The sequence below is a fragment of the Heliangelus exortis genome, chromosome 9, assembly GCF_036169615.1.
Source record: "Heliangelus exortis chromosome 9, bHelExo1.hap1, whole genome shotgun sequence".
In the NCBI taxonomy this organism is placed as follows: Eukaryota; Metazoa; Chordata; class Aves; order Apodiformes; family Trochilidae; genus Heliangelus; species Heliangelus exortis.
Window position 1 is genome coordinate 11,039,087 of NC_092430.1, and position 16,875 is coordinate 11,055,961.

The window sequence follows — 16,875 nt, forward strand, 5'->3', positions numbered from 1 at the left end:
TAAGGTACAAATAGATCACCTACAAGAACCAAGAGGTAATCTTAAAAAAACACTACACATAACTGCTATTATGTCCAACCTTTCAAAATTTTCCCTGAAGCATTAAATAGTACAGAACTTTTAAGTCAGCAAGAAACCTCTTCAGTGAACAGACTCATAGATACAACAAAAACAAAGCAGCTATGTTAGAAATAGACACCAAAGAAAACAAAACCTTTATGTTCCTGCCAGACCCTAAAGTATGTATGGGAGCTGCTTACAAAGCTGTTATATCAGCATAGCACATATCGAATATCTGCTCTTCATTATATTTGAGTTTAAAATGCTTAAATACCAAATTGCTGGTTGGAAATAGAGAATTCTTTATATACATGTTTTGTATGTTTGCACCTAAATAATGCTTTTGTTCTTTAAAAGATAACACAATAAACAAAATCTACATTTCTGCCTCAAATATTTTAACAGTGTTAACTGTTAGAAGTTTAAGTGTTGACTTTCCAAGTCTTTACATATTTAAAAGAAGATCATAATTTAAGAAAGCAGGAGATAAATCTCTAGAAAAATACCTCTTTCTACAGCCTCTGTTAACTAGAAAGCAATGACTTGGCTAGAAGATTATCTCAACGGGCCATAGAAGTAGCATAGTAGATGAGGTAGCAAAGGAAATTGGGTGCAGTACCTAAGAAGAGAGCAACACTTCCATATTACAACTTTTCTGAAGACATTTTAGGAATTGTACCGATACTTTCCTGCCTTGTACACCAACCAGAATAACAAGCTATATGCTTAATTCAACAAGTGCTGAAATACACACATAGGTCCTAAGGCAATCTTTTCACATGAATGCCTTCATTACTTCGATAAATTAAGTGTAGTAGCCTTTAATTCAGTGAGGCTAAAAAAAAGTGACATACAGACTCTACATTTGTGCAAGGCTACATATACAGGCCTCAGTTCTGAAAGTAGCTCTCTGAAGATATTTGTTGTATATGGAATTTCATAGTACCTTCCTTGGAAGCTGACCAGACATTTGTAATTCTACATGGCAGAGCCATGAGTGACAGAGGCAGAGTAATCCTGAGCACTGCAAAATACAGCCATTCTGCCTCCAGGACACATCTTTGCAGCTCTTTTGTGTCTCACTCCCTGAGTTTGAAGAATGGCAGAACTGCAGGAGGCTTGGTTTTGGTTGTTTTCTTTGGTTTTTTTTACAACAAAATGCTATCAGTGGCAGTTTACATTTCTTTGCTCATCCAAACTAAGGCCACTTTGTAGACTCAGCAATCGCTGCCAAGAGCATGCAGTGCATTCTGATGTACAGAAAGTTTTGTATTTCTGTTACAGATTACAAATGCCAGTGGAACACCCAGAGGCAGATGTTTCAGCAGGCCCAGTAGTTGGTCTTACACAATGATACTTTCTCAGATGGATGACTGAGTAACCAACCATATTAGCCAGATCTGTTCTTCTCTGAATCTGGCCACCAAAATCCATGTCAAAATCACCCAGTCTATACCGGGTTTGGCTGGGCTTGAATTAATATTCTTCACAGCAAGGGGCTGTGTTTTGATTTTGTGATGAAAACAGTGTTGTTAACAGGGCTGTTTTATTACTCATCAGTACTTAGCATCAAGTGAGCTCAGCTGACCAAAGGGGCATCCCATGCCCTATGGTGTAATGGTGGGCAATAAAACTGAGGTGTGGGAGTGGATGTTGGCCAGGGCTGCTGTAGATCTGGGACTGGCAGATCACTGGAGAATAAGTTACAGCGTAACCAGACTGTCAAGGTACTTCCATACCAAAACACTGAAAGGTAGTAAACACATAAAGCAGGATTCTTGCTCACTCTCAAAAGCTTCCAGATGGGGTGATCCTGAAGGAGTAATTAAAAATTCATGTATTTTTAAAGACAATACTGGATAACCAAAAGTCCTGAGCCCACTCACCTATATAAACTCAGACAAGCAGAGCTTTACTATTTTAATATAATTGCAAACACTACAATTTTCTGTAAGGTGTTTTTTGCCTGAAGGGGATATAATACTGTATTAAGGAAACTGGCATTCATTACTATCCATTGAACATATTTTCACAATGGAAAACAGTAAACTATGATTTGTGTGAACTTCACAAATTATTTTTGAGCATATTGAGCTTAAAACATCAGATATTGAGAGATGTTTTGTGCTTTGAAAATAAATACAATAAAGGGTATCAATTATCCAAAGACGTTCACACCAAGTGAAAGGTGTTTGTACAAGAATTTCCATACACAAATATTGTAGAGAAGAGATGTAATGAAGTTACAGTTTTATCCTAGAAGAAAGTTAAGATTTTTTCTAGCCAAATCTGTTTCCTTCATTCTCCTTTATTTTTGTATGATATATTCTAAAAGAAAATGAAAAATAATAGAGGCTTCCAAAACAAATCAGCTGTCTTAAGCCAAACCAAGGGTCTACATATTCCAGTGCTTTAACTTCAATGTCAATCACAAGACAAAATTCCAAGAAAATATGAAAATAAGAGGGCAAGCATATTTCCTCCAGCCTCCACACATTTCCATGTCTAAGTTTTTCCTAAACTATAATTTCTAATTTCTAATTTCAAGTGGATCTCTCCTCCATGATTTGATTCAGACTCCTTCTGCACACATAGCATACTTCGGCAAAAAAATGCATGAGCGTTAAGCAATGCACAAAGCATCTCAAAGGTCTCTGTTTCAAGCAGAATTATTCCCCAAGTATACTTCATTGCTGCTGACCAGAAGCACACTCCAGGTTTTCCACCTGACACAGCCATAATCTTAACTAAAGTTTAAAATCTACTAAGAATACACATAAAACAAATGCTGTCTCTATTGCTAGGACAATTATAAGTTTATAGCAGCCTCTAATCACTAGTTCTAAAAGCTTGAATCTGAGCAGTAGTATTGCAGTATAAATAAAAGGCTAGACTAGGACTCAACATGCTTAGCATTCTAATTCCTGGCTCTGCACCTGGCAAAACACTTCAGTGCTCTGTGCTTCCATGTCTTCATCAGTACAATGTGACCATTACTGTTGATTTCCTTTGAAAATCCGCGAGCTACTAAAAGCAAAGGTAATGCATTACGAGTAAGGTACTGCTTCTCTTATACAACTGACTTTGTACACATACACCTTTGTTGAATCTGTTATTCCAGTATAATAAATGAAAAGGTTTTTTTTTCCTTCTATTATTAGCTAATAGTAACAAAGCAGTATCATTGGACTCAGGAAATGGCAATTGCTGGAGGCATCTTTGTGGCAACTGGAACAACTTGTGCTAAGTAGGAAAAAACTCTCAACAGCTGATAACAAAGATAAATTCCTATGATATTAAAGAAACCAACAGACATGAATATTTTTCTCTTAGTAATCTGTGTTTGTAGCCCTTAATCTACACATCAGGAAAAGACTGGTTTCTTATAGCAAGAGGTCTCTAAGAAGTGAAACTGTATGCCTGGTGCATACATTACCAAGAAGTTCAGTTAAACAAACACTACCAAGTATATCCTGAGTATTAAAGGAATACAGAAAAAAAAAAAAAAGTCCAGCTGTAACCACACCATGCCTCTCTCAGATAATGTACTTCTCTCAGGTGTTCATTTTTTTGTGTCCCCAAAACTTCCTGAAAAAGCTTCTGTGGAAACTTCATGCAAGACAGTGAGAGCTTTCATTTGGAGAGATTCTGGCAAAATTTCTCTCTGAGCAGACTGACAAAAGAATATGAAGAACGTTAGTTCACTTATGGTGTCAGTACAGAATAATTTGAAAAATGGGTTGACCTGCCAGGTTTAAAGAAAAGAAAAAGAGAAAAAAGAATTTCACAGCATAATAATAGCTGTCTTTGTTGCCTCTGAATCTCAAGGAAGATCAAATCAGTAGATTTTTGCCAAACAAACCCTACAGTTACTTTATTTTTTTCCTTTTAGGAGGGCAAGAATGGATCAAGCTTTGCAAAGCTTTTAAAGGTATGAGGAAAGGTAGTATTTTTCTGCTTAACACTTAACTCTTTACTCTTGAAACTTCCACCAGAGAGGTTTTGCTATACAAACCTTCAGGCAAATCAACTTGCTTTAGTTTAATATAGATCAGAGATGATGTCTCGAATTAGCAATTGCCAGAACTTTCCTTCAGATAAGCATCACTCTCAGTGTGAATTCCAAAGAACAAAAGGTCATTATGCTACACTGGAAAGATTGTGAAATATACAAGACCTGTCCCGCTATATTAAAAACTTATCAACACAAGTAATTTTATAATTGGGTAAAAAGTAATTTCCATATTAGTGTTAATGATGCAACTGATAACCTGTGTGTATTTCTCATTTCAGGTAAAAGAAGACACACGGAAGGGTAAATTTCAGCCACTGAAATACCCACTTGTGAATGATGTTTTTGGCTGAAATGCTTAGTATATCTACCTAAAATGCAAACCAGGAAGAAATGTTACTTATACAATACCAGACCACAGATAAATAAGACACACAAGGGAAATATGGTACAGCGAAGGGCATGCCCTTCATTGATCAGGACATATGGAGCACCCCTGCAGAGATGACACGGCATTCAAACTAAGTAATAAAACCAGACCATTTTTTGTTTCTGCGTCAATGCTTTCTCCAAACTACATATTTGGTGCCTGGCGTGTGTTCTACTGTAAAATAATACATATGGGAGATAAAATTCCAAGAAATAAAGCTGTCTTCTCCAGGCATTGCCTACGAGAACTCCCAACGAAAATGGAATATCACCTTGTCACTATATTATCCTATATCAAAGAAATACCCAGTACAACATGTTGGCCATCTTGAGGCCATTACTTTTAATAAATATCAAATTTTTTGCATCTAATTTTACTGGCACGTTAAGTCAGGGCAGAGATCATTATCTTGAGTCCTCTTGTGTAAGCACCCATGAATTCATGCACAAGTGACAACCCAGCAATGATTGAAAAAAAAAGTTATTTTCTGTGCATTTTCATTTAAACAGAGTATTCTCACCTCTATTTCATCCCATTTCAGATCTACAACTTTCTGTCCTGCTTTTGGCTGCCACGTAGGTAACATCACAGTTGCTTTTGAACGAGGAAGAACAATATCAGGTTCCAGGGTGGATGAGACCAGTCTGCTCTGTCCTGGCGATGTCAGCTCTGTCCGATCAGAGACTGGAAGGCTGCGAAATGAGCGCTCACAGTTTGTTCCCTCATAGCCTTCACTACAGACACAGAGGTAGCCATCACCACTACTGCTGCAGTTACCATGGTGACAGGGGTTGCTGGCACAGGGATCTGAAACAAACTGGGAAAAAAAATACGAAACATATAGGTCAGTTACTGCATAGAAAGGATTTCTTTTTGAGAAAAAAGATATTTTAAAAACAGGATTATATTCCCACCCTGTATTTATCTTCTTAACATAGCTATCAACCAAGCTCATCTCAGATGTATTTTAAAATAAGTAAATTCAAGGGATTAAAGAGGAATAGGGATTAATCTACATTAACAGCTTTTCTCAGGCCCTTTAATGCTAATTCACTGTTGACACATTCAAGCAGAGTGATAAACACAAAGTAGGAACATTATGGCCACTGCTCATAATCAGAAATTTTCAAAAACAGCCTTAAAAGAGTAACCTAACCAGGGAATACAACTAGTATCAAGAAATTTCATGCAAGAACAGACACAGGAATGGGGCACAGAACTCCTAGACTCCAAAGTTTAGCACTGCCTTTTGCAAATGCATCATTAGTTCTGTTTGTCCTGGAAATAGCCTCCTTCATATTACTTAAGTTATGTTTATCTTAGAGGTAACTCAGATAGCTGTCTCAATGTCATCACTTTACTAAGACATCCAGGAAATTCCCTCCATTTTTTTTTTCACATCAAAGTGATAGCCCATCACTGGACACAGGAATTTTCTCAGTTTTTAAATGCAAATCTTAGCCAAGTGCTCCAGTTCTTCCCTGTACAGCATTCCAGTCCTTTCCTGCATAAGCAATGGATTTTACTATATTTCTCTATTTTTCTATTTTTACTATATTAAAAAGCACCGCTACCATTTATTAAACATTTTTTTCAACTGTCATAAGAATGACATAAGCTTTATATACCATTTATGTAACAAATCCAAGTATTTGGTTTACACTATGGATTTTAGCTTTCACCAGTCCACAGGCTTGCTGTAAGGGATACCAAGGCCTAATATTACTTTCTTATGTAAAACAATACTACTGTTGACCTCTGCTAGAATTTTCTCTTTGCCTGGAATTTTTGTGTACCCAGCCATGTAATATTTTTCATCAGAAGAAGCATTATTAAGAAAGTTAACTTTAGCAGTAATGATGAGTCCCAGATATTGTACTGACTGATGCAGAAGAGTTAAAGACTATGGAACACAGTCTACTCATTAATCTTGCGGTGAGGTTACAGCTCAATGTTATTTACTTTGCAGGGGACACATCTCATTAGGTGATACATAAGACATCAAGGTCAACCTCCAACTCCTCATTTTTAAAATTCAGCTAAATAGTGAGTTTGTACATAGTTAATGCATAAAGTTATCACAGAAGTATGGATCTTTATGATCAGATGGACTTATCTCTTAAGTCTCTTCCTCCTGCAAACCTGCAGAAAATATTTCTAGATCACTTGTTCACAAAATAAGTGACTTCACATTGTAAGAGACTGAAAAGAACAATTTTCAGGAAGGAAAACCACTCAGTTCCATCCTATCGTTTGTCAGTTACATTTTAAGCTTGCCACCACTACCAAGCAGCAAAGATTTTCACATAAATTTCCTATTTCATTAAGAGTGTTGAAAATAAAAACTGCTGAAGTGTGAAAGAAGCTCATTCCAATACTGGTTTTCAACAGCATTTTCATGTTATAGTTGCTGGGGCTAGACCAGTTTCAAAGACATGCACCTCTCATCGTAGGATAATCTCTTTATTTATTCTTTCACAATTAATTCAAATTAACCCATTTTTTATTAATGAATCAGCATTTATTGTATTTTGAGGAAATGTAATTGTTCTCATTACATCTCAAATGTTAAGGTTGTTAATGGCAAACTTAGTAACAAGAAAGAAAATATTTTCAAACAAATGCAAGGGGCACTTTTCCCCCTCAGTGAATATATGCATTAGCCTTACCAGTAAAATAATAAAAAGTGCTCTGTGATACATGTTATTTACTTTAAACTGTCTTGAACTTCTTTGGCTGGAAACAGATGTGCTTCATGAGCATACTCCTGTAATTCATAAGCACTGCTTACCACTGCCCATGCCATGCACTGGAGAAGACCTTGTGCCTTGTGAATCACAACTGATCTACACTGTGCATAGCAGCAGAAGTGCAAAGCCAGTTCTGGTAGAAACAGAAGCTGAACCAGTAAAAGAGATTGGTTTTGCACCTCCATTGCTCAAGAAATTCCCCAACACAAAAGCAAACTCTTGTTGCGGAAGAGATCATTGGCAAGTCTACCACTTATCACTAGCAGAGAAAAGGAATCAGACACACCAACTTCAAGTTACAGAAGTAAAAATAATCAACTTCTAAATATTTTAGTAAGAAAATAATTAACACCTGAAGTCTAAGATATTATCAGTTTGTTTTTAATACAGTAATTAGAGAAAAATCTTTCATATAAGTGCATCTGAAATAGCACACTATATTTGCATAGGCACCAATTTATGAAAAATAAATGGAAACATAAATGTTTTACACAGCAATTACAATAAAGATTATCTAGAAAAGTAATGTCTTTGAAAGAATGGTTTAATTATGTTCAAGCTATTATTTAAATTCATCCTCATTCAATCCTTTACATACTGATGTTTCAAATTCCATCTATTACACATTAAATACTAATGCAAACTAGGAAACAAAAGACAAGAAAACAAGAGGAATTGAACTATCAGGGGAAAAACAGGTGCTCCAAAAAGTGTCCACATAAAAAGCTTTAAGATGAGTATGCTGAATACATTTTATTTTGAGAAAAGACTGTCTCATGACTCAGTGGAACTCAACCAACATATGTAGATTCAATTTCTGGCTCTCCCAGAGATAGCCAGTGTGACCCGAGAACAGTCAGACTCTATCTCTGCCTCTTTCCTAACTGTAAAATGGAGATTACACTTCCTTTCTTACACTGCCTGTGTTGCCAACTAGAAAGCAATTATTTTCAGGATGGGAAGCACAGTGCCAGATGTAGACAGGAACTCTCCAGCATTAGTGAATACAAATTAATATAATAAAGAAATAAATCTCGTTGCAGCAAGGTTAATCCTGTAACGTGTGGCTATTCAGGTTTGTTTCTTTCCTATTCTTTCTTTCTCTGGTTCTCTTTTGTTTCTGTGGCTGAGTTTCTTCTGAACACTTTTTTCTTATATGGACAGAAAAAGACTTTCCAGAGAAATATACAGAAAAGATTCTTTAAAGTTAAGAAAAATTTTGTAATTTTATTATCTTTTCTATTGAACCAATAAAAGGCAGCAAAATCTTATTGCATGTTTAGATTATATACTTCAACAAAACAAGATCTGCTTGAAAACAAGGAGGTTGTAGAATATATGAATTTTCCAAACATGATCAAGCATAGCAGAAATGGCTAATAATAGAGTGGCTAATACCCTATGGTCATGAGAGCTAGCATGAATGAGATTTTGCCTCATGTGAACGTAAAAATCAACCAGTTATAGCCCCATGGTGCACATGCCTAGCTCCACTATAACTGGCTGTTACGGAAGAGCTGCCTGCAATTACATTTGTGTGTGTGTAAGGAAATTCCTGGTAAGTAATTCTTCTACCACATGTTGAGAACTAGTACAATATCCTGGTGAAACACTGCCATGCAAGGACCACCTACACCGTGATCAGACATCACCCAGTCCATTCAGGAATCAAAATGTCACAGTTTTTATGATGAAAAAACAAAGTGCCAGTACGGTGCTATTTCATACTGACAAGTAGCCCTATGCTCTGAGCTACATTGATTTGAGCCTTGCACATAAGGGACTTGGCCAGGTAACAAAGTAACAGCAGGTCCTGGAAGGCAGAGCAATTGGGGCTTGCTTTCTAATTTCTCAAAATAATGTTAAGAAGGACAAAACATATACATATTACATAAAACATTAATATGGCAGCTACATCACTTTCAGTTATTAAAAACTAACTTCAAGCTGGAACACAGAGTTGGAATTAATTAAGATTCAGAAGGCTAATGCCAAGAACTCTATCACAGTGAAACTACAAAGTAAGCAGCTTATTTCTAGAAGAAAACCTTTCCTGTTTTCCTTTAGCAATTCCACTCAATGCCCCAACTCATCAGGAAACACGTCAAAAAATCTAATAAAGAACTGTAACCTTTATCAAGGAATTGGGAACATGATTCTTTGAAAGAATGTTAACAATAAGCATTTCGGATTGCTTCCATGCTTCCATTCTCATTCTATGAGTTTTGAATATTCAGAGTAACGAAACTGCCAGTGAACATAATAAATGGCTATAAAATATTTCCCTTACTTCAGTGAAGCAGCAAAAAAAAAAAAAAACGCCTGAAGAAATTGTCTGTTTAATTGAGAACCAAAGCATGGCTGCCCAAATCTATTTGAAAAACCAGCAAACATAACAAGGCAAATTTTGAACAGTACGGTAGAGTTTAAAAACAGAGCTCCAACAATTGCCTAAGTTACCCTTGCATAGTAAGTTACCATACGTCAGCTGCTTTGCTATACCTATCCCTAGGCACATTCATACCTTGAAGCATACTGAAATAACTACCAAATAAATTGAGATCTCTTTCCCGTTCCCACAACAAAGAAAAACATCTCCTTCACACTATCCACAGAGTACTGCTAGATGTGAGCATGTACATAAATGGAGAAGCACTTTACAGTTTTTCTCAACTTTTCTAATCAAATTATTTTAATTACCTTTTAAAATATATTTTCCTTTATCCTGTTGGGAAAGGACTTTTAAATTGTTTGGTATTTGTCTAGATATATTTGGTTTAATATTACATTTCACATAGAGAAGCTAAGCCAATTTACTGTGCTTTTCAGATACACCCGTACTAACCAAAGATTACTTTTAAAAACAAAATTGTGTCAGAACATTTCTCCTGAAGGTAGGTCAATTACTTATCAGAAAGGATCTAAGGAGCATGAATAAATCTGTGAAGATTAGCACTGAGGTTTTTTTACTTCAGCATTATCCCATTTTACTCTCAGTAAGAGTTGGCAACCTGCAGTATAATTGCTAATGGCATTCTCATTACTGATGGTAAAATAATACAAAGCCACAACTTTGTTACAGTAGCACATTTGTTTGTTTAGATCTTATGCTATTATTTCACTATGAAAACAACACACAGTGAAAGAATTATCAATAGTGTCATTATTCTTGTTTGTCCTTTTTAGTATTTTATTCAGAGAAAGAGTAGGCTGCAAAAAAACATTTTTATGATAGAAAATTAAGATATGTGAAGATATGAAAGTTTGTAACATTATTTCTAGAATTATCTTTCTGCTAGTTACATTATTCACTTGTGAGAAGATGAAATTAAGTAAATATACTCCCTTATATGATTCTGGAAGTTATTAATTGACCTAATACACATGCAGTATTCTATAAAAAAACAAGTGTTCCAACCTACATCAAAAATAATTTCAGATATATTTTTAAAAAGATTGATAAATTCTAACTATGTTTGAAGTTAAGCATATGGGTCACAGTCTAATCGAAGGCTAATATATTACTAAAAAAATCTTAAGGTTTTGCCATGAATACTCTGAATTATGATGAGATTAGTTCTAGTCCAGGGAAGAATACAGTTTAAATATCCTTATGAAACAAAAAATCCCAAACAATCTGCTACTGGGTTTTTCAAAACTGACTAAAGAAATTACTTACCCTACTGAAAAGTAAGAAGATGTAGAGCTCCTAAATTTTTAGCTATTAAAAAAAAAAAAAAAGAAAAATTAACAGCATGCTATATCCTCTATTCAGGCTTGTCATACAAGCTATCGGTCTGTCCACCCTTACACATTTTTACCCCAGTGAACAAACTGGGATCAAATCTAAAGATTTCAAAAATAATTAAACTGCTTTCACTTCCAATGCATGAACATGCAACCAGACTAAAGGACAAAGACTGTATAAGTGCTCTGAATGGCAACAAGAGCTAAGAACATAAGTTCACACTTTATTATACAGCACGCTAGTTACCAGGCCGAGCACTCTTACAGTAAAAGTTTAACAACAGGGGCAGAAACAGCACCCTCATTTTCTTTAGCAACATCAATCAACCTCAGGACACAAATTCATGTGAAACAAGACTTCATTAGTTCAAGTACTGCTGACATTTCTTTATTTAGAAGTCTGAGGCTTCAAGGCATTTTTTAGATGAGATGCAGAAAAATAAGAATGCATTTCTTGTAAGAATAAGAGAAGGACTCAATAAGAGAGTTGTGCAGTGAAACTACGTAGTCAAACAATCAACACAACATGAATTCCTGAATACTCCACAGATGTGCCAGCTCGCTGCTCTCAGTTTGTTGCCCACAAGAGGTTGTCAAAACAGGAAAAGATGAACACATATATAAGGTGTCTAGGAGATGAGATACTGATGCCACATTTTCCAAATCAAGTATGAAAAAAACCAATTAAAATTTTAGGGAGCTTGAAAAGAAGTAGTTTTTATAATTTCAAGCTATAATTCATCAGAAAGGAGACATTTTTCCAGCTGAGACATTTGGCAATTAATAGAACAGAAACTGCTTATGCACCCAGTCAAGTAGATGAGCATTGTGTAGGTCCTCCAGCACCCTCAATCAGCAGTACAACCAATATTACTTCACTTCATGAGGTACTACTGACGACGTAGTAAAGTTACAGGTATGTGGTTTCCTAATTTTTTCTTATTTCTCATACTCAAACACCCTGCTAGATCAGAAGTTGGTTTAGTGGTGGAAATATTGAAAGATTTAAAATATTGTGAACACACGAATGAATCCTGTCAGTATATATGCTCTGAGCTGCTGTGTCACTCTCCGTGATGCCACTTGAAAAATTAGCAATCTGTCCTTCTTGGATTAGAAACCTAAACAGTTTTCTAGAGACTTTTTTTTTTTTTTTTTTTTTTAAAGACAGGATCAGAGGCAGTACAGAAAAGTTAACATCTTGATCTAATAACAAAGCACCTCCATGCACATAATGAGCTACGTCCAAAGACTTTCAAGTCAACATCCAGAACATCCAGCTCCTGATAAGAACTTCTCATTTTAATGCAAGAAATAATTGGATTAAATATTTGTACTATGTTGGGAAGAGATACAAAAGCTAAAAGCTTCTCTTCTCCTCCTTGCTAAAACACCATCCCTCACTCATGTTGACACATTCCTATCGTCACACTCTGCCCCTGTGATTCTTGCTCTGTGAAAGCAGCTTGAACTATGTTTTAATCTCACATTTTATGACAGGCTAAGAGTGAACTCAGTTACTTCTTGGCAGCTAACAACAGTAACTTGTTAAGGTATGACAACAGCAGCATATGCCTGAACCTTGAAAATAAACCAATGTTCAGATGCATAGAATAGGCCTTTCTATTCAGTGGTTAGAAGCAGTGCTTTTTTTAACTTTATCTGAAATAGTTGTTTTACCCAATCTGTACAACAGCCTTTTTGGGGCCATTTTTAAAACCCAAACTTACTTCACAATCCAAAAGGCTTTGTAAATTTTTATTTTAATAAACTGGATGATCATTTTTACCAAGACATATCCAGCAACAATTGTTCAGGGTTTTACCTCTCTAGCATGTCATTACAATTTCTCCAATGTCAGGTTTTGATTATTTTCCTGTAATTTCAACTTCTCAATTGCTCTCACGACTCCTAGGTATATACACAGACTTTCCATTTTCTATAGCCCAGAGAACTGTGCCTTCCTGCGAGGACAATTCAAGCAGGAAACCACCTATAAAATCTCTGGGTCTAGAGAAATAGAAATTTGGCATTTAGCCCATATCTGTGGGGCAGTGATATGAAATCTCAGGTCTCCTGAAGCACATTACATGGAGCTTGCCATTACAAATAGTAGAATCACTCATCAGTAAGGTTGCTTTCTTCTCTCTTTCAGCTCAGTGACAAGCAGAAAGTTGTTGGGTTTAAGATCTTACTGATCTCCAGAATACCATGTATACTCGCTCATTGTTCAACATGATGAAAGAGGGGAAATGGTAAAATTGTAGAAATGGTCCAATTTCAGTAAACTGATGCACAGCAATAAACACATCATCTATGATTTTAAATCTTTCCTAGAGATCATAATAGTTACAAAATGCATTACAATATTAATGAACCATTCCTGAAAGAAATGACAGGATTTTTGCCCCTTCTAAACACAAGGGCACAAGCTAAAGGACCTTGTCCCTTATTATTATAGGGGATTTTTTTGCATAACTCTCACTTGCTATAAAAATGGGAATCTAAAAGAATTAGAGTACTTTAAAGACCATTTTTCTAGCACTGTAGAAAACAGGGCTGTGACCCAAATAAATTGTGTTCATGATGTAATATACCAAATGACTTACATACGTCATCAAGCTACACTATACATACATTGTCATTTTGCTAGCTACTGTACACACCAGAAACGGGATTTTTTTTTTTTTTAAACAATACCATTCTATGATTTTTCTTACACATACAAACTTCTCTTTTGATGGTTTTACCGTATGAACTAGTCTGTTGAAACTTATGTCACAGGTCCGCAGATTTTTTTGCTTCTCTAAATCCTTTATTACTGTCTGAACTATCTGCTGGTTTAGCTAATAATCCCAATATTGATTTATGCCTATTGGCCCAGTGCCTTAATGCTTTGATGCCATGAATCAGATTTATTACTTTTTAAATTCAGCAATACTTCATGGAAACTAAAAAAAATTCTATGGCAACAACTAAACCGTAGAAATTCAGTTCTGAATGAGGAAATATTCTTTTCATCTTATTTACGTTTTCTGTTTGGTAATTTTACTATATGTCCCTATTCCTTACCCTGTCATGTTCAGCAAATAAATTGCTCTCTTCACATTTCTGTTTGGAAAAGAGGCAAAAAAGTCCTAGAAATTCAGAAGCTGTTTCATATACTTGGTTATCATTCAATGCCCTTTCTGAGGTGGGGAGAGAGTACCAGAGATGTGGCTATGCCTTGGATTTCTATACTGCTATAATATCATCTGCTTTTTTTCTCTGATCCTTCCATTATGGTATTTAAAATATTTAAAACAAGTCTTACAATGATCCTCAATTTTTTGCCACTATATTTCATTTCCTATCTACAACACGTAACTTTCTACAGTCGCTCTATTCAAGGACAAAACTGATTGCCTTTACTTAGACACAAACCCTCTGAAGTTCTGTACAGCATTCTCCTGCACATGTGCACAGTACACAATGATGGTTATACACACAAATCAGGATGGTAAGGATGACAGGAAGCTTTGTATTGAACACAAATACAATAGCAGTAGATTTATCTGCAGGAAGCAGAATTCTAACAGCCTTTTATTAATTAGTGCTCTATGAAATCTTGCATTTTTAAATATTTTTCTGTGTATTTTTTTCCACAGGATTCCATGAATTCTTATACGTAACATTCATTTTTGGTGGCAAACTTCCATTGGCTTTTGAAAGATACCCTCCAATTCTCATTTATGGTATAATGGGTAGCAAGACACACAAATGTGTCTCATAGACATCCCGAGGAAAGAAGTATGGATGGATATTCTTTTCTTCCAGATTTTCAGGTTTTTAGGACCTAAGCATCTATCTCCTTTTCTAACAGGTACAAAAATTCAAGGGAATATTTTCTGCTACTATAAAAGAACTCAAGGTTATTTCTGGGGCTATCACCCAGCATGCTGCCTCCAAGTCACAAGCATTAGTGAGGCTCTTGCAAATTGTCAAATCATAATGCTTAGTTCCAATAGAAGTGTCAGTAATGGTATTAAAAATGCTGCTTTTTCCACTTGAGCTGTATTGAAAGATGGTGATTTGGGAAACATTTGAAAAGGCAGACAAACACTGAGTTCACAAATAGCAAAACAGTACAGTATATTTTGCACAACAGAGTATCTCTGGGGACCATGCAACTCAACATAAAATTTCATTCATACTTGCATGTATTTACATACCAGAATGAGGTATCATCTTTTAACAAATGTCAAATATTTATTTAAATGTTAGAAACTATGCATCATGCATATCTTGCGTCATTATTTTGTTTGTTCTTAACCTTCAGCAAATACTAGAAAAAACTTTAAAACATGAAAAATAGAAATTATTCTAAATGATTGCTATGGGCATGCCCTGCAGGAAGCTTCCAATGATGGACAAAAAAATTGCTCATTAAATCCCTGCTGTGCCACATCCTACTTATCTTATTGAGTTAGGTTACAAGATATTTTAAGATAATACACAAATGCCATTCTTTCTGAGGACAGAAAGAGCATTGGAGTAGGATCACATCCTTAATGCTGTATCTGCAAAATGGTAAAACACAGCATAACCTCATTACGGCGTAAGTTTTGTCATTAGTCACTGTTCCCTCACTGTTGGTTCTTAATTAAGTAGCTAAAAGAGTAACAAAAATAGGTAGGAGAAAAAGAAGTAATGAAAAAAAAAAATTACTTCATTTGCCTTGCTTCTGATTTGCTTCCTTATACCCAGCAAAGTTTCCAGATTTACAGTTTACCAAAAATCAAAAAAATTTGAAAATCATTATGAGACTAACCAATAAGCTTGGCAAACCTCTTCCCATTTATATGCCTTTTGCCTTCATTTTGAATTAAAGACACAATTAAAATATTTTTCTGAGAAATAAGATTTTTTTTTCCAAAATCTAAATAAAAAGTAATTTTGTCAAATATTTCCTCATTTAATATAGAAGTTGGACAACCCTGAAATAGAATAGGAAGCAAATACTGGGGGAGATAGTCTAGAGTAAGAACATAAGAAACTAAGAGAAATTGACAGGAGAGACAGGAAAGTATTTTGAAAATACAATGGAACTAAGTATAATTAATTAAGCCATCTAGTCACAGAACCAGTCAGATTTTCTAATATTAAAACTTATTGACCATGGGTTCAAGACTCCTTTCTCTAATGCAACAGGAGGGTTTTCCTTCCTCACAAATCAGTAGAAGTACAGCAAATAGTGCTCTAGGTGTCCCTAAAACTCCTTGCTGCTGCATCTACCATGTGAAAAAGAAAGCCATATTCCACCACAAACTCATACAGAGATCTACTAGTTAAATACTAGGAAACTGGAAGGACAATTCTGCAAGCAGATTGAAGCATAGCACTATCCCCACTTAAATCTCTTTAGGAAACATCCCTTCTGTCCACATTTTGCAAAGTCAGAAAAATAAAAGCAAACCAACGCAGCTTTTAGATGATAAACCATCTGGTAAAATGCCAAAAACAATTACTCTGTTTCCTTTAGAATAACTTTCCATATGTTGGTAACTACTCGTATTATCTTGTTCCATGATGCAACCACCTTGGAAAGAAAAATGCATTCTAGAGTGTTGAAATAAGGATCATAATCACAATTTAGGGCATATCCCACTGCAACTGTACTTGGTCGATTATTTAAGGTAGAAAATTGTGCTTGATAATTTAATATCACTCTTCATCACCAATTCTTATAAGATTTCAAATTGCAATGACCTTGCAAAACAAAGAAGTTGCTATAGTACTGTAGTTGGATTAGTTCCTTATTTTTCCTTTTTTTTTTTTTTTTTTAATCTGCTAAATCTGTTCCACATATTTAACCTACTCTGCTTATTATAGAATAA

General features: G+C 35.3%; 1 protein-coding gene across 2 annotated transcripts in view; it reads right to left on the reverse strand.

The window, feature by feature from the left end:
* DNER (delta/notch like EGF repeat containing) overlaps positions 1-16,875 on the reverse strand; it is a 101,214-nt gene that overhangs the window by 58,082 nt on the left and 26,257 nt on the right. For both annotated transcript variants that reach the window (XM_071752091.1, XM_071752092.1), the window contains exon 2: positions 5,023-5,319. In XM_071752091.1, the coding sequence (XP_071608192.1) occupies positions 5,023-5,319 (297 nt within the window). The remainder of the gene's footprint in view (positions 1-5,022; positions 5,320-16,875) is intronic.